This window comes from Hipposideros armiger, unplaced genomic scaffold, assembly GCF_001890085.2.
Source record: "Hipposideros armiger isolate ML-2016 unplaced genomic scaffold, ASM189008v1 scaffold_523, whole genome shotgun sequence".
Lineage (NCBI taxonomy): Eukaryota > Metazoa > Chordata > Mammalia > Chiroptera > Hipposideridae > Hipposideros > Hipposideros armiger.
The window spans coordinates 341,738-361,072 of NW_017731873.1; the positions used below are offsets into that span (position 1 = coordinate 341,738).

General features: G+C 33.1%; 1 protein-coding gene across 6 annotated transcripts in view; it reads left to right on the top strand.

Annotated features, from left to right (window-relative positions):
* The window catches only part of KPNA5 (karyopherin subunit alpha 5), a 43,998-nt gene that overhangs the window by 18,844 nt on the left and 5,819 nt on the right, over positions 1 to 19,335 (top strand). For 3 of the 6 annotated variants that reach the window (XM_019668288.1, XM_019668284.1, XM_019668285.1), the window contains 7 exons: positions 7,002 to 7,101; positions 9,688 to 9,785; positions 11,158 to 11,280; positions 13,299 to 13,377; positions 14,907 to 15,032; positions 15,607 to 15,734; positions 18,352 to 18,530. In XM_019668288.1, coding sequence (XP_019523833.1) covers positions 7,002 to 7,101; positions 9,688 to 9,785; positions 11,158 to 11,280; positions 13,299 to 13,377; positions 14,907 to 15,032; positions 15,607 to 15,734; positions 18,352 to 18,530 — 833 coding nt within the window. Of the gene's footprint in view, positions 1 to 7,001; positions 7,102 to 9,687; positions 9,786 to 11,116; positions 11,281 to 13,298; positions 13,378 to 14,906; positions 15,033 to 15,606; positions 15,735 to 16,615; positions 17,017 to 18,351; positions 18,531 to 19,335 lie in introns of those variants that run through there. The other 3 variants (XM_019668287.1, XM_019668289.1, XM_019668286.1) reach the window with 3 other exon arrangements.

The following is a 19,335-nucleotide window of genomic DNA, read 5'->3' on the forward strand; positions in this document are numbered from 1 at the left end:
TTTATTATTTCCTTCCTTGTACTCCCTTTGGACTTGTTTTGCTGTTCTTTCTCCAGTTCCCTTAGGTGTAAAGATAGTCTGTTGATATGAGATTGTTCTTGTTTCTTTAGATAGGCCTTCATTGCTATGAATTTTCCTCTTAGAACTGCTTTCACTGCATCCCATAGATTTTGAGTTGTGTTTTCATTGTCGTTTGTCTTGAGATAGCTTTTGATTCTTCCTTGATCTCAGTTTTGACCCACTCGCTATTTAGAGCATGTTATTCAGCCTCCATGTATTTGTGTGCTTTCCAGGTTTCTTTTTATAATCGATTTCTAGTTTCATAGCATTGTGGTCAGAGAAGATGCTTGATATGGTTTCAGTCTTCTTAAATTTATTGACTGGTTTTGTGTCCTAATGTGTGGTCTATCTTGGAAAATGTACCATGTGCACTTGAGAAGAATGTATATTCTGTTGCTTTGGGGTGAAATGCTCTAAAAATATCAATTAAATCCAGCTGGTCTAAAGTGTCATTTAAGGCCACTGTTTCCGTGTTGATTTTCTGTCTGGAGGATCTGTCCATTGATGACAATGGGGTGTTGAAGTCCCCTACTACGATAGTGTTACTGTTGATCTCTGCCTTTATGTCTGTCAAAATCTGTTTTATGTATTTAGGAGCTCCTATGTTGGGTGCATAGATGTTTACTAGAGTTATGTCCTCTTTTTGAATCGATCCTTTTATTATTATGTGGTGTTTTTCTTTGTCTTTTATTGTAGTGTTCATTTTAAAGTCTATTTTGTCTGAAATAAGTGTTGCTACTCCAGCATTTTCCTCATTTCCATTTGCGTGAAATATCTTATTCTATCCCTTTACTTTCAGTCTGTGTGTAATAATGTTTTGTAACCATCACCACTGTCTATTTCCAGAACTTTTTATCACCCCAAACAGAAACCCCAGTACTCATTAAGCAGTCACATCCTATTTCCTCATTGTCCCAGCTCTTGGGAACCACTTACCTACTTTCTGTCTCTTTGGATTTGTCTATTCTGAGTATTTCATATAAACGGAATCATATAAAATATGACCTTTTGTGTCTGGCTTCTTTTACCTGTATATTGTTTTCAAGGTTCATCCATATTGTAGCATGTATCAATACTTCATCCTTTTTATGGTTGAACAGTATCCATTGTATGGATGTACCACATTTTGTTTTTATGTATTCATCAGATGATTGGTCATTTGGGTTGTTTCTACCTTTTGACTACTGTAAATAGTACTCCAATGAACATTTGTATACAAATGTTTGAACACTGGTTTTCAGTTCTTTTTAGGTATATACCTATGAGTGGAATTGCTGAGTCGTATTGTAACTCTAACTTTCTAGGAACTACAAAACTGTTTTCCATAGCAGCTGCATCATTTTACATTCTCATCAGCAGTGTATGTATGAGCTAGCATCTCATTTTGCTTTGATTTGCATTTCCTAATGATGAACATCTTTTCATGTGTTTGTTGGCCATTTGTATATCTTCTTTGGAGAAATGTCTCTTAGGTCCTTCGCATATTTTTAAATTCAGTTATTTGTCTTTTTGTTGTTGGGTTGTAAGAGTTTTTCATACATTCTGGATAGAGCCTTATCAGATATATGATTTATAAATATTTTTTGCATTCTCTGGGTTGTCGTCATTTTACTGACTTGATAGTGTCTGTTGTCTCACAAAAATTTTTAATTTTGATGAAATGCAATTTTTAAATATTTTCTTTTGTTACTTATGCTTTTGGTTTCATAGGTAAGAAACCATTGTCAAATCAAAGGTCATGAATATTTACCCTTAGGTTTTCTTCTAAGAGTTTTACAGTTTTATCTCTTGTATTTGCATCTGTGTTCCATTTTGAGTTTATGTTTTTATATGATGTGAAATGCATGTGAACATCCACTTGTCCCAGAATGATTTGTTGAAGAGACTGCAATTTCCCCATTAAATGGTCTTGACATTCTTGTTGAAAATGAATTCACCATACGTGTGTGGTTTCATTTCTGGATTCTCAATTCTATTCCATTGATCTATATGTCTGTCCTTATGCCAGTACTATACAGTTTTGATTAATGTAGCTTTGTGGTAAGTTATGAAATCAGGTGTGAGTACTTCAAATTTCTTTTTTATCTATTTCAAGATTGTTTTAGGTATTTAGGGCTTTTTGCAATTCCATATGAATTTGAGTATTGGCTTTTCCATTTCTGTAAAAAGGCAGTTGGCATTTTCGTAGGGATTATGTTGAAACTGTAGATCACTTTGGGGAGTATTGCTATCTGAACAATATTAAGTCTTCCATCCATGAACATGAGAAACCTTTTAATAATCAGGCATACCTCATTTTATTGATTTAGTTTTTCTAGTTTCTTAAGATGGATGTTTAGGTTATTGATTTGAAGTCTTTTTTAATGTAGATGTTTATAGCTATAAATTTTCCTCTGTGCATTGCTTGCACTGCATCTTGTAAGTTTTAGTATGTTTGTTTTCATTTTAATTGATTTCAAAGTGTTTTCTAATTTCCTTGTGATTTTTTTTTGTACCATTGGTTGTTACTTAATTTCCACATGTTTGTGAATATTTCAGTTGTCCTTCTATTAGTGATTTTTAGTTTCATTCCATTGTGGTCAGAGAAGATACTTTGTATGACTTCAGTCTTTGAAAATATATCCGATTTGCTTAGTGATTTAACATACCGTATTTCCCCATTATAAGATGCACCCTTTTTTGAAAAATATGGGGTCTAAAAACTGGGTGTGTCTTATACAGTGATTGTAGATTTTTTTTTTTTACTTGCATTGCTTTTTTGCGCTTCTCGTCTTTGCGCTCATTGTTTCGCGCTTGGTACCGGTATATTACGGTAGGTTACGTTTTACCCAGAAATGGCTCAGAAGAGATTTCGTACAGTGCTGAATTCAAGTTAAAAGTGATCCAGTTTGCAAAAGTGAATGGAAATCGTGCTGCTGCACGTAAGTTTGGCCCTCCTCCAACTGAGAAAACAATCCGAGACTGTCTACGGGAAGAAGAAACCCTACTGAAAATGCCACAGCAGAAGAAGACCATGTGAGGCAAGTCAGCAAAATGGCCAGATTTAGAGAGGGAATTGAAGATATGGATTGAAGAGCAAAGGGCAGTTGGAATTCCTGTGTCCACAAAGATGGTTCAGCATGAGGCAAGAAGAATTGCTGATGAAAAAGAAGGTGCTGATTTCAAAGGAGGACACAATTGGTGCTTCAGATTCATGAAATGGAATGACTAAGCATGCGTACACGCACCAGACTTGCCCAAAAGATGCCTGAAAGCTATGAGCAGAAGGTCCTTGAATTTCATCGTTTTGTCATTCAATGTTGGAAGACACATCAGTTTGAGTTGGGAAAGATTACAAATATGGACAAAGTCCCCCTTCAATTTGATGTCCCAAGTAACAGAACTGTTGATAAGATGGGGGTGAAAACTGTAACTATGAAGACAAGTGGACATGAAAAGAGCCATTATACAGTTGTTTTAGCTTGTTATGTCGACGGAACCAAGCTGCCTCCTATGCTGATTTTCAAATGCAAAACAATGCCAAACGAAGACATTCCTCGAGGAGTGATGGTCCACGTTCATGACAAGGGTTGGATGGATTAGGATGGGATGAAGATCTGGTGTGAGAAAGTTTGGAGCAGGAGACCAGGTGGGCTCTTATGCAAACCTGCCCTATTGCTGCTTGATCAGTTCAGGGCACACAACAAAAAACACAACGAAGATTGCTGCGGAGCAAAAAACAAAACTTGCCGTCATACCTGGAGGCTTGACATCCCAGCTCCAAACACTTGATGTCAGCATTAATAAACCCTTCAGAGCTGCCATGAGAGATGAATGGGACCAATGGATGAAGTCTTCTGGGGACAATTTGACACCAGCAGGAAGAGTGAAGAAACCAACTATAGGAGAAGTTTGTACCTGGGTGAAAAGATCCTGGAATAATATCAAGATTGAGATTGTTTTCAAGTCTTTTAAGAAGTGTGGCATTTCAAATGCCATAGATGGAACTGAGACGAGGCAATATATGAAGACAGTGATTCGTCATCAGACACAGATGAGGACAAGCTAATGGTTGGGAGTTTTGACAGTGGTGAGTTGTATGAATTTTATGATGAATAAAACTTGAGTTCAATAACATTATGTAATACATTTTTTTTCAAATTTCAGGCCCCAAAATTAAGGTGCGTCTTATACATGGGGGCGTCTTATACATGGGGAAATATGATATGGTGTATCCTGGAGAATGTTCCATGTGCTCTTGAAAAGAATATATAGTCTGCTGTTACTGAGTGGAGTGTTGTAAAGGTCTCTTATATTTAGTTGGTTTATAGTGTTGTTGAAGTCCTCTGTTTTCTCATTGATCCTCTATGTAGGTGTTCTATCCATTATTGAAACAGTGTATTGAGGTCTGTAGCTACAATTGTACAATTCTATTTCTCCCTCTACTTCGGTCAATTTTTACTTTGTATGTTTTGCTGTGATGTTAAGTCTTATAAGTTTGTGTTATATATCTTCATGATGGATATTGACTTTTTATCAATATTTAATGTTCTTTGTTTCTTAAAACAAGTTTTGACTTAAAGTCTATTTGTCTGATATTAATATAGCTACTCTGGCTGTGGGTTATTATTTACATGGAATCTTTTTTGATCCTTTCACTGTCAACCTATTTGTGTATTTGAATCTAAAGTGTCTTGTAGAGTGCATTATAGATGGCTCATGAATTGTCATTTTTTTTTTTTTTTTTGGAACCATCCTGCCACCTGTTGGCAGCTCAGCGACTGCTCAGTTCGGGCTGGGAATGAAACCACTGATGCTCAGAGCTCAAACTCTTGAGTGAGCTCTTAACAACTGAGCCACTCAGCCGGCCCTAGTTTTGTTTTTTTAATGCATTCTGCCAGTCAGTACCTTTTAATTTGAGAGTTTAATCCATTTACATTCAGTATAAATACTGATGAGAAAGGACTTCTGCCATTTTATTGTTTTCTATATGTCTTATATGTTTTTTCCCTCAATTCCTTTTTTACTACCTTCTTTTGTGTTTAATTAATTGATTTTTGTGTGTGTAATGTATTGATTCCCTTCTCTTTCCTTTTTTTGTATATTTTTTTGTTATTTTCTTAATGGTTAATCTTGGAAGTATAAATAACATTTTAAACTTACAACAGACTTGTTTGAATTAATACCAATTTAGTCTCAATATTATACAAAAACTCCTGTATATCTCTGTCCTACCACATTTTAGCTGTTATTGCCACAAATTACATTCTTATACATTGTTCCCATTAACATTGATTTATAATTATTGCATTATATATTTTTCTTTTAAATCATATAGAACAAAGAAAATTGCAAATAAAAAATTCAATAATACTTTACCTTTGTACTTATTTTTAGCAGTGTTGTTTGTTTATTCATATGTTTTTGAGATATTGTTTATTGTCCTTTCATTTTAACCTAAAGGACTCCTTTTAGTTACCCTCATAAAGCAGATCCACTAGTGGTGAATTTCTTCAGCTTCTGTTGTTCTGAGAATGTTTTACCTTCTCCTTCATTTTTGAAAGAGTTTTGGTGGATATAGAATTCTTGTTGACATTTTTTGCTTTTGGCACTAAAATATGTAATCGCATTGCCTCAGTCCTCCATGGTTAGTGAGAGAGTTCCCATTTAGGCAAAACAAAGGCAAGCCTCTTGCATCGGTCTGTCAGGGAACACCCAGACAGGTCAAAACAGACAAACACAATTTTTTGGAAATAAAGTCTCCTTAGCTCCTTTTGGAACCAAAAACTCAACAGTGGGAACTCCAGCTTTTGTCTTCAAGGCTGCTGCCACACCTGGGGAGGGAGTTGGGCAAGGGTAAGTTATACTGCTAGAAAGCTCTCCTACCACATTCAACTCTTACCTGGTTACAAGTTGTCTTGGTTACTGTAAACTTTTGACTATTTTTGAGAGTTTGGATTAAATTGATTCTGACAGGATTTGTAAATTTTTTCGAAGTTTCTGGGGAGGGATGGACCCCCAGGGTTCTCGTCTCCACCATTTTTGCTGCTATCACTCCAGAATAGGGATTTTTTTTTAAACTATATTTCCTATGCTGTACTTTACACCCCATGACTATATATATAAATATATATTTAATTACAGTTGACATTCAGTATTAGTCTACTTCAGCTTCAGGTGTACAGCGCAATGATCAGGCATCTACACAGTCTATGAAGTGATCCCCCTGATAAGTCCAGTACCCATCTGCCACTCTACATAGTCTTTATAACATTATTGATTATATTCCCCATACTGTATTTCACATCCCCATGATTATATTGTGACTACTTTGTACTTTCTAATCCCTGCACCTTTCCCATCCCCAAACCCCTCCCATCTAGCAACCATCAAGTTTTTTTTATTTTTTCTATATCTCTGAGTCTATTTCTGTTTTGTTTGCTTGTTTAAGAATGGGGATTTTGTTGTTGTTGTTGTTTTTTTAAAACCTAGGTTCTCTATATTTAGCAGGTTGGAGATCAAGAATACTAAGACAGGCAATCTGTTCAAAAAAAATCAAAACATGCCTTCTCAACAGCTAATCTTTATTAAATTTGACTTTATGTTCCTTGGTTTTTGAATTTGTATAAAGTATTATTTTCTTGGTAAAAAAAGCTAATACTCTTTTAAAAGTATACAGAAATAATTAAGTCAATTTCCCATGACACCATTTATTTTGAACATGTTTAATGTTTTGTAAAAATGCACTCAGATCATAGATTCAATTATTTAAAAATAGAGCAGTGCTATGTTTATTTTTGTTTCTGGAATTACAATGAATTTTAAAAACTCCCCTTTTCTATTTTACCAGGTCATTTTGAATGCCTTATAAAATGTATAGAGAATTTTTATGTTATGATAGAAAATAGCTAAAAAGGAAAAATGAAAATAAAGCGACAATTCCTGTTTTCTTTTCTTGGCAGGTTATTAACAAATTCAAACAGGCTTACAACAACCAGAAATGCTGTATGGGCCCTCTCAAATTTATGTAGAGGCAAAAACCCTCCTCCAAACTTTAGTAAGGTATGAATAAAATACACAAATTAAGGAATATGTCTATATAAACTTTTGAGTCTCCTTGTAATAGATTTTTAGAGATTGAAGGTACTTTATTCTTATTTTAGTAAATTATTTTCCTTATTGACTAGACAATATTTACACATATACAAAATCAAGAGATAAACAATGAAAAGGAAATTTTCTTTTCTACCCTTAGCTCACTCCATGATTGCCTCTCCTCAGAGGCAACCACTGTCACTAGATGTTTATGTATTTTTTATTTGACTTTAGAAGTCTTCTAGTCTCGTTTTTGTCATTTATAGGAAACTGAAGCTCCCCCCAAAAGAATAAGGTAATTCCAGGTCCACTGTTAGTCATAAAATTGAAAAGTAACTAGAGTGGCTTGAACTTTCCCATTATACTTTTTATCTGTTAAATATCTTTTCCCCCATCTACTGATATTCCACTATTAAAAGAATTGATTATTTATAAATTCCTAATCTAATTCTATTGTATTGCCAGTCAGGTTTTGTTAGAAAGATAGAATGTGGATACATTTTTGGAATGCTCTTCTACTTCTTTTGAACTGACTGTATATGTGAATTAAGGGGGAACAATGACTAGGGCACTAAGAAAAAACACAAAATTTAAAGATCTAGTGATAAAGTTTCTGGGGGCAAAAATAATACATTCCTCATTCAAAAGAGATGATACATAAACTAGTATGCCTTCTCATTTATACTTTTTCACCATTCCAGTTTTAAGAATTTATGACTTAACCACATTTCATCTGAACCACCAACCTGATTTTACAATCTCATTACACCATGGTCTGTTGATCTTTTACCACATCTCATAGCATGCTGTGGGTTCAATCATAGTTCATGAAATTCTTCCACAACCTTCCATACCTATTCTTTCTGTGTTTATTGACAAGTGCACAATATGACTAAGAAACTAGTATAAAGTATTGTAAAGTATGCAAAAAAATAAAAGGGCAAACAGATTATTATTTTAACCAGAAATTTGGTTTAATGGATTTACAGTTGACCCTTGAACAATGCACGGGTTAGAGGCGCCAACTCCCCTTAAAATAGAAAACCTGTTTTATAACTTTTGACTCCCTGAAAACTTAGTCATCCCTCAGTATCCATAGGGGATTAGTTGCAGAACCCCCCATGGATACCAAACTCTTTGGATGCTCAAGTCCCGTATAATACTGGCATAGATAAATATATACTCGTACATTTGGCCCTCTGTATCTCCAGACTCCCAACTTTGGATGGAAAACACTACTGGTATTTATGGAACAAAATTTGCATGTAAGTGGACCTATGTGGTTCAAACCTATGTTTTTTTTTTTTTTTCAAACCTATGTTTTTAAAGGATCAACTACATCTTAGAGAACAAAGTTTTGAGTAAGCTATACTTACATTTTACTCAAGGAAACATATTATAAAATAATGTAGCAACTGCCTTATTCAGTTTGTAAGGAGTTTGTATGGTTTTCAGTTTAATAATAGAAGGGGAAGGAATGAGTATTTGGACTCGGTATAATACAAGGAAAAGAATATTTATGAGGTGCACAAGTATCCTTCAAATAGCCTTTTAAAACTACATTTGAAAATGTATTATGTTTTAAAACTGATAATTTGGCAATAATTGTTTTAGAATTGAAAGAAAATGTTCATATTTTGTCTGAGGAGATAATGAGTCAATGCATCTAATGATAATGAATCCCTTCACCTGCTGTTTACATATTTAGACTTGCATATGTAAAATTGGATTGCTAATTATATTCATGGTTTTAGCAATCATAGTAATTTTTTAATTTTGCCTCTAAAAAATTGTATAGGATACCTGTATTTAATTGAGCTTTTACTAAATGAACTTTGGTTTTTGCATTGCTTTTCTCCTTAAATTTTTTTCTTTAAAATACATTCTTTTTGAGAATATTTTTTTCCCATTTTAAAATAAAGGGCATGTATCCATATATGTGTATGTTGAGTTAATAATTATGTGATAATAGTTATAAAGATATAATTAGTTTAAAATGTCATGTTTGATTTTTCTTTTCTTCTGCTTAGTAGCAGTATTGGAATCCTTTTTTAAGCAGTATTTACATTTTGATATCTTTTTGTTCTAACTATATTATGGGTTTTAAGAGTCCTTTAGCCATAGGCAAACAGTAAAGATTTAGAAAATTTTTGTAATAACAACCACCTTAAAAAATTGTTTTTCATATGGATGATATATTTGAAATTTATGTAATATGTTTTTCCTGAAGAATTTGCGTTTTGAAAGATACTGAAATTTATAAAATTGATAATCTATAAAACCAGTAGTCTAAACCACATTTTTCTAAGCTTCATTTTTAAAGTTATTTCTTTTATGAAATATCTCATGGAACATTAGGGACTTTGAGAAGATGCATGGATCTTGAGAAGTCATGTGGTTATCTGAACTTCAGGTCAATTCACATGTATAATATTGGCTAACAGACATTATTTAACAGCTGGCAAAAAAAAATTATTAATTAGGAGACTGTTTCTTATGTTCTCTTCTGTCCTCCTACCTCTGCTTTTTTTCTCCATTATCCTCGATTCTCAGCCTATGACCTTGCTTCCTACTTCAGTGAGAAAATGGAAGCACTCAGAAGAGAACTTCCATAGATTACCATCACCACATTTGGCATCCTGTCGTCATTGGTACCTACCTATTTTACTTTCCTGTCATTGTTTGTTATTTTTTCCCATGCTATTTTATAAAGTTAGTTTACCTGCTTGTGTACTATATAGCTTTCTGTCTTTCCTATTCAGGGTCATTCCTCCAGCAATTTCCTTTCTCTCTCCAAAATTGGCAGTGTTTTACTCTCTCCTACATCATTCTCATTACTATGAAAATATGCTGTTATTTCTCCCAGAAAGGTAGCTAGCGTATGTACTGGCAATCTTTAAATTAGAGATGGAAGAAAAATTCATCTAAAATATTAGAACATAAAAAAGTTGTCATCACTTTTCATTTGTGCCACATCTAACCTTTACATACAATTCTTATCTGAGGTGAGAGCCTAAGAGATATGTTAGGTTGCTGATTTTATAAAGATCTTTAAGGAATATAGACTCAATACTGATCAAGACAATAAAAAGAGCTAACATCTGAGTGCTAACTATAAGCCAGACATTGTTCTAAGATGCTACATGCATTCTTACTAATTTAATACTACCGTGTTATCCTGATTTATAAATGAAGAAATTGGGGTTTAGAGATGTTTTGTTATCTGCCCATGGTCATACAGCCGGTAAGTAGTGTTTGAACCTAGGTCTGTCTGATGTGGGAAGAAGGATCATAGAATTTATCTAATTCCATTCAGCCTCTTTGTTTCACAGATTTGAAAACTGAGTCTCAGAGAAGTGAAGTGACTTGCTCACCTCATAGCTAACTAGTTTTAGCTATAGTATTAGTGCTAGAGGAATGAAAATCCCTATTGTTGTGTGTGTGTGCTTTTAATTGATATTTAGGGTTTCAGTACATTAAGAAGTACAGTTTATTAGTGACTTCACTTAAAAACCCTTCAGATTTCTTTTGTACTTTTTATACTTTTACTGCTCAAATGATGATTAGGTTTACTGCCAATAATGTGCATGTAATAAGTAAAGTGAGGTTCATTTAAGTTGGATTATATTCCATGACCATTATTATATTAAACACTTAATAGAAACATTTTTACTTCTCTCAGTTTGGGTATGCCATTTTGGGGGTGTGTGTATGTATGATTTAGGCATAGGTAGGGGATCCCAAAATACATGTTTGATTTTAAAAACTTTAAATTACTACATACCTTATGTAAGATTAATAGAAGTTTTAATCAGTGTCATGTTTATATCTAATCATAATTTTAAAAGAGCAGGCTGTTTAATTTCTCTGGTATTTTTAGACCATTAAGCTTTCATTTTAAAATGAGTTTCTCTATTTCCCTGAAGAAACTTGGATTTTTATATAGAAAAAATTTAAATATTGGCTCTTTCTTCCCTTCCAGGTTTCACCTTGCTTAAATGTTCTGTCACGATTGTTGTTTAGCAGTGACCCAGATGTATTAGCAGATGTGTGTTGGGCCCTTTCTTATCTCTCCGATGGACCCAATGATAAAATTCAAGCAGTCATTGATTCTGGAGTGTGTCGAAGATTGGTGGAACTTTTGATGTAACTATAATTTATGATTATTAATTGTATGATTTTGTATTAAGTTTAGCTGTTAGAGAAATAGCCTCATTAACATCTCGAGTCACTATCTATATTAAGGATTGAAATTCTACCAACCCCACTCTGTAGAATAGCTATAAAACTGGAAAGTTGACCCTTAAATTTGTATCTTCTATCCTCTGGTTGGGGCTAATCATTTTGTTAATGAATTTCACTAGTTTTGATCTCTTTATGAATGAGAGGACTTACTTCAACAAGTATTTATGGAATGCCTATTATTTGCTAGAGTGTTGTGCAAGATACTATACTGTTCATGAGGTATAGAATGTAGTTCCTACTCTCCAGTAATCAATTACAATAATTAATGTGTAAAAAATTAACTTGTATTAAAAATAATATGTTTCTCTATGCTGAGCTATTATTGCTACCTTCTTTAAAAAGAACAAATTTTCTATATAAAGAAGTTAAAAACTTGTAAGAAAACTTGTTTTAAAAAGGTATTATAGTTTCTTCATCCTTTTCTTTTAAAAATTTATTATCTTCCTTCCTTTCTTCTTTTGTCAAAAAACCATTAGGTAGGCCCAAACAAGGTAGACGGCACAAAGAAGAGAGGTCTGATAAGGGGTTGTGACCCCAGCATGAGGATAGCATCTGAGGAGGGTGGGCAGGGAGGTTCAATGTGGGGATCAGGGCCCACGCTTGAGAGTGGAGCAAACAGGCTGGAGCAGGGGGTGGAGCTACCACATGGGGGCATAGAAGCCTAGCTGGACCAGAAGTGTGGTCATACATAGGGAGATTCTGATCATAGAAGACAGTTTCCTATTCTCAGAGAACAGGTTTATAGATATGGAAAGGAGGAAAGCCAGAAAAATCTTGTGGTATTAGAATGGACGTATCAGTGTGAACTCATGGCTTTCAACATTATAGAGATGCATGTAGAAATAAACATATATGTAGAGAGTGTATTTGTATGTGTGTGTGTGTGCGCGCGCGTGCATGCGTTTATGTTCTCTTATAAAGAACCTCAGAACAGTGACACATTTATGTCACTGATCTCACCAAATGCTCAGGTCTTAGTTTTTAAACACTACTCTTCATTAACAGGAACCAGGATTATTGGAGAAATGGTTAATTCTAGGGCTGGGAATGAGAAAAAATAAGATGAACCCAGAAAGTAATAAGTTCTCAAAGAATGCAGGAGTGTTAAAAAGACACAGAAGCCCACTTTAAGGCACTTCTACTGTTCAAACCTGGGATGATTTGAGCATTGAAATAAATTGTATTAATATAGTATAACTTATTGAATAAAATAGGAATCCATGATTCCACACTAAAATAAGTAGATAAATAGATAGAAAAGGCATGTAGTTGGAATGATAGTATTAGAAAAATCATCATTGGCAACAATAATAATTATTAATAATTCAGACAATAAACATCAAGAAATGCTAAAACTAGTGGTGGAAGTGGGTTAAGGGATAAGATTTTACATAGTCTCAAAGTATTTCCTCACAAAATGGTAATCATAAAGGGGAAAACAGTAATGTCAAAGTGGGGAAATATGGCAGACACCATCTTTTAAGTGACCCCAGAGTTCAGTGGCACTATAATGGACAAGACAGATACCATATGCTGCCCATTACTATGTAATGAAAAGACTATAGCATTTGTGTTATCCCAGCCAAAAGTATATAACTTGGGTCTTAATCATGAGGAAACATTGGACAAAACCAAATAACTGGCTTGTGATCATCAAAAATGTCAAGATCATGAAAATCAAGGAAAAACTAAGTAACTGTTTTGAATTGAAAGAGACTGGACAGATATGACAACTGGGTGCAAGCCATGATCCTGAATTAGATTTCTTTGTTATAGAGATATTAATGGGATAATTAGAGAAACTTGAATGGGCTCTCTGGGTAAAGAGTATAGGAGAATTTTTTTGTACTATTTTTGCGAATTTTCTGTAAATTTTAAATTCTTATATAGTCTGTAAGTTCATATTTTTATTATTTTAGGCACAATGATTATAAAGTTGTATCACCTGCATTAAGAGCAGTTGGTAATATTGTGACTGGTGATGATATTCAAACACAGGTGAGTTCAGACTTTAATATGGCAAATTAACATGAAAGACATTAAGAAGTTTATCATGTGTATACCACTTGAATACATGTTAATCAAAATTATAGTATTACCATAATTATACAGGCATCTATCGTTGACAGTAGGCATATTCTTGATAATAAGTGATCAGCCTCAAATACCTCTATATGAAAGCACTATCTTAAACCTATACTAATGTAAAGAAGTAGAAGATAGCAATTCAGCTCTTGAAGGATTTACAGTTCAATTGGAGAGAAAATAGATATTAAAACAAAGTAAATTACCTGAGGTAGTATGTAGTTTCTGAGAGCTGATTGGTCAGTAAAAACTATAAAAATTTAAAAAAGAAATGTGTGCTGATAAATCGATGTCTATTCCATAAAGGAGTTGGAACTAAAGCTACATCTTAAAAGTAGAGAAGAACTTAAGTAGACTAGGAGAGATTTATGTGCACATAGGTACAGAGGCAGACATGTGTAAGGTATGAGGCACTAAACTTGACTGGAAAGAAACTTAGCGAGAGGACGATTAGTTATAAATAGGTTACAAGTGGGGTTGCAAATGGAATGGTCTTTTATAGTAGATTGAAGACCTAGTTTATGAGAATGGAAGGAAAGATAACAAGGAAACACTTCCTTGGACTGGTAATTAACTACGTGTGTGAGATATCACAAAAGGTGTGATATCAAGATTGTCTTCAGATCTGGGACAGCCTTTCTTGAAGATAAAACTTAAACTCTGTAACACATTAGATTCTCCTTTGTTTGCCACCAGATAGTAAACTTTTTATTTCTAATCTACATATTTTCTTTCATTTTTAATCTTTAAAAGTTCTACTTATACTTACCTTAGTTATTAAACAGTTGATCCTTAGTAATTGATAGTTATTCAAGTAGCTCTTTCAGTGAATATGCCCTTCTAAACATACACTGTTTTCAGCAGAATTGCAGTCCACTGCTTCATACTGTATTTTTATGTAATTTACATAATTTTATGTAAATCATTGTGGGTATTTTGAAAATAGGAACATAATCTTGCCATAGCAAAAAGAATGTAAAAGAACAAAACAGAATATCTTTACAAAAGAAAAGTGGAACAATAAAAATTTTAATGAAACGAATAGACTTACTCTACACTAAGGTTTCTTCTCACCAATTTATTAGGCAAAACTGGAGGTTGGATCCTGACCAGTCACCAAATCTCTGTTCAAATAGTTATATCAGTGGAACTCGGAGTGCATGTGTAAAGTTGAAGTACGCCCCTCTGAGTGTTCTGCTTATTTACATTTTAGTGCATTGAGAACAGGGCACTTCACTACACTAACATCTAACATTAGACAAGTTTTGGCCAAGTGGGAGGGTAGAAGACAGCAAGTGCCTAAGGTTTACTTTGAGACCAATTTCTTTTTTCTTAATTTAGTTTTTCAGAATGGTTTTTGTATTTCTAAATAACTCAGTATATTTTTGTATAGTTTTTTTTTCTATAAAATTCTTAGTTTCCATTTCCACCTTTTGTTTTAGGTCATTTTGAATTGCTCTGCATTACCCTGTCTCTTACACTTATTGAGTAGCCCAAAGGAGTCAATCAGAAAAGAAGCCTGTTGGACTGTTTCTAACATTACTGCTGGAAATAGAGCTCAGATTCAGGTAACTAACCTTTCAGATCTGAGAAAACAGGAAGATCTCAGAAGCTAGTTGGAAAAAAGTCAGCATTTTATCATTAATGTTTTTTAGTGAGTTACTAAAGAAGATTCTTAAAAGATTCTTAAAGAACATAGAATAATATATGTTCTAAAATAATATTTACTTGTAGTATTCTAATGAGGAATAGCAACTATATATATAATTCTCCAGCAATGCCTGACTAATAATGGTTAGTCTTTAAAAAGGGATCAATTTTCATTAGTTTTAGAAAAGTTAGGCAATGATCTTCCTCTCAAAACTTTTAAATAATGATTTATTAGGACCCTGTCCAGCTCCTTGAGTCAGTAATTACTTATCCATTTGATCAATCATCTGCCTTGTGTTTTATCACCTTTAAAATTTAATTTCTACTAATATATTCTTCAGTCTTAAAAGGAAGTATGTGAAAGTTCGTTGAAAGAAATAAAATATTTTTAAAAAACCTGACATTTTAAAGCCATTGAGTTTCAAGATTCCTCTACTCATATTTTTAAAACTGTATTTACATTGATTATGCTTTATCATTTTTCCTCTTCAGTCTGTTATAGATGCAAATATTTTTCCTGTTTTGATTGAAATTCTTCAGAAAGCAGAGTTTCGTACCAGAAAAGAAGCAGCTTGGGCTGTAACTAATGCAACATCAGGAGGCACTCCAGAACAAATAAGGTGGTGTGATACAGATTTTTTTAAACTTGTTTTTCAGATGTAAATGAGACAAAATTTGAAATAATACATACTTTTTATTTCTTGATTAAACTAAAGCATTTTGTTATTTTAAAAATATAAAAACTTCTAATGTGAAATGACAGCACTTGTTATACCAGTTATAGCATTCATCTACAGTGGTTTATTTTTTTTTATTTAAAGTATAATATCATTCTCCTTTGCAGACTATTTATGAAACTCTGATTAAAAATCTGAAAAAAATAGTGTATGTTAATTTACAAAATATACTTCATGGGCATTAAATATTTTTTAGACCATTGACTCACATATATGTTACTTTATTATATAGAAATGGCTAATAAAGTTGAATATCTACTTATTTAAAATAAAACTGAAATAGACATTTGTTTATATAATGTTCTTCTAATTGTTGTTAGATTTATCTATGGATAGTATCTTTTATTTTTCTATACTATTTTCTTTTTTATGATAGCTTTTTGAATCTAGGCCTTTTATTGTTAATTTGCTTGTTTCTTTTACTAACAGCACAAATAGTAGGTACATGGGCTTTGAAGTCAGCCTGTTTTCAAATCCTGTTCCTTCAGTAAAAGTTGCGTGACCTTGACAAAGTCATTTAACTTCTCTAATACACAGTTTCTTTAGTTTTTAAAATGGATTCAATAATGGATAGTACCTTATAGTAATATCTTGACACTTAAATGCAGTGCATACATTTAAAGTGCTTAACATGGTGCCTAAACATTAAGTTCTCTATTAAGATTAACTGTTGTTATTATTTGTGATAATCATAATTTTTAGGATCAGTATTGATTTCTAAGTCTCTTTTCATCTTGTACTTTTACTCTTTTTTCCCCCCATAGCAAAGTTCTACTTTGCACTTCTATGAAAGCCTATCATCCTACAGAATCGTCTTGTTTTGAGGATCCCTCCATGAAACCCAAGACTTTTTAGGTTTCTTGAAGTGACTAGGAAGTATTTTCTAATGAGTATTTGATTTGTTTCTTAATTTATAAAAAAATGTCAGGCTACTGTGCTATTTTACGAATCACAGGACTTCAAAATCTACCTATTGTGAAATCATTGTCTATTATTTTCTTCATTCGTACTATTGTCTTGCTCCCTCAGATTCGTATCTCTATGTATTGATAACATCTGTCTCTGCTTCTTATTTTCTATTCCACCTCTTTGCTTTAATCAGTACTTCTATATCATTGTTTCATGAGTACAAGCAGTAATAAAACAAGATCTTTGCTTCGTTCTAGTTTGTATTTTTTTTTTAATGCTAGTATTATTTATATCTGCTTTGGGGTCCAAAGTTTGTTTTTTCACCTACAAACGGTTGTATTTTTTCTATTTATTTTCATCATTATGTCTATTCCATATATTATTCCTTAAATTTGTTAGTATGAATCAAGTATCCACTCAGATCATTATTTTTCTAACCATTTTCACCATTTCATTAAGTCTGCATATATGGGAAGAGGCCTTGATCTCAGATTAGGTTTAGCATGCATACCACTGATGTTTGTGGAGTGTCTAACATTGCCAGTTTTTGTGCTAAATCATTTCAGTTATTGAGTGCCAATAGTATATCAGGTGCTTAACCATCTTTTATCTCCTTTAATCCCGTAATAACTCTCTGAGATAGTTATTCATTCAACAAATATATCTGATGAATTCCAGTATGTTATATGGCAAGTGAAGGCTCCAGTGAAGGTGTGTACATTTTTTTTTAAAAGATAGAAACTAACTTTATTGAATACCTACTGTATTCTCATAGCAACCCTCTGAATTTGGTACTATTATTATCCCCATTTTAAGATGGGGAAATTGAGGCACAGAGCAGTTACTCAAAGTCACACAACTAATAAGGAGTGGAATTGGGATTTGAAGCCATGCAGCCTGACTTCAGAACACATTTTTCACCTTTTTGCTTAATATGAACTTTTGCCAAGTGAACAAATCGGTTACTTTATTTACATTTTAGAGAATGGAAAAAGCTAATAAGAACTAGAAAAGAACAAAGCATTCTGAAAACCAGTAATTTTTGTCAACGTTACTTACTAAAATTATTCACAATGGCCTGTCTTGCTCCTAGAAGCCTTGTATACTTCTGATACAGAACAGATGTTTCAGAACATCAGTTATGATTTTTTTTGGTGGGAAATTTCCTGAAGTTTTATTTGGATCTTCTTTTCTTTCTCCATTTCTACCTACCCCGATAGAACCCCTATGTTACGTGTATATAGGACCACATTTAAAATAAGCAACAAAAAAACCTATAACCCACTTAGTGTTATTATGGCATGCAAAAACAGGCCCACGTACCACTTTGCTTGCATGTATATTTTTATAATATTTATAATACCATTTATTGCTAATTATGTTAAATTATGAGAACAGGAGAGTAAAATAAGTTTTCAGGTTCCTATGTAAGCGAATATTGTTTTTAATGTTTGAGTTTATAAGAACACTTTTCTTAATTGTTTCTATAACATTTCACTGAAGAATATTTTCATGTCATTTGCTATAAAAAATATTTAAGTCTTTTTCAATGTTTTCCCCCCCCTTTTTTTTTTTTTTAATTACTCTGAAGGTATTTGGTAGCCTTAGGCTGCATTAAACCACTTTGTGACCTATTGACTGTTATGGACTCTAAAATAGTCCAAGTGGCTTTAAATGGACTTGAAAATATTTTACGTCTTGGAGAACAAGAATCTAAGCAGAATGGGATAGGCATTAATCCATACTGTGCTCTCATTGAGGAAGCATATGGTAAGCAGTCAGTTAAAAATTTATAATTACAGTCAATTCTTTTTTTAATCTGAGATATAATTGACATATTAAGTTGATTTCAGGTGTAGAACATAATGATTCAATATTTGTATATGTTGCAAAATAATCACCGAAGTAAGACTAGTCACCATATGGTTACAAAAAAAATTGTTTTTTCTTGTGATGAGAACCTTTAAGATTTGCTCTCTCAACAACTTTCAAATATGCAGCATTATTAACTACAGTTCCATTCTGTACATTTCATCCTTATGACTTATTTACTTAAAACTGGCAGTTAGTACCTTTTGACCCCCTTCACCTATTCGCCCACCCTCCCATCCCTGCCTCTGGCTACTGCCAATCTTTTTTGTGTCTATAAGCTCAGGTTTTTGTTTTTTTGGTTGTTTTTTTTAGATTCCACTTAAGTGACATCATCCAGTATTTTTTTTTTGTCTGATTTATTTCACTTGTCACAGATGACAAGTTTGTCTTTTTTTGGACAAATGTCTTTTTAAATCATCTGCCCATGTTTTAATTGGGTTCTTTGTTTTTTTGCTTTTGAGTTGTATGAATTCTTTATGTATTTTGGATATTAACCCCTATCAGTTATATGATTTGCAAGTATTTCTCCTAATCTCCTATTTCTCCTATGCCTTTTCATTTTGTTGACAGTTTCCTTAGCTGTGCAGAGCTTTTTAGTTTGATGTAGTCCCACTTGTTTGTTTTTGTTACTGTTGCCCTCACTTTTGATGTCAAATCCAAAAAAAACATTGCCAAGACGAATGTCAAGGAGCTTACCACCTAT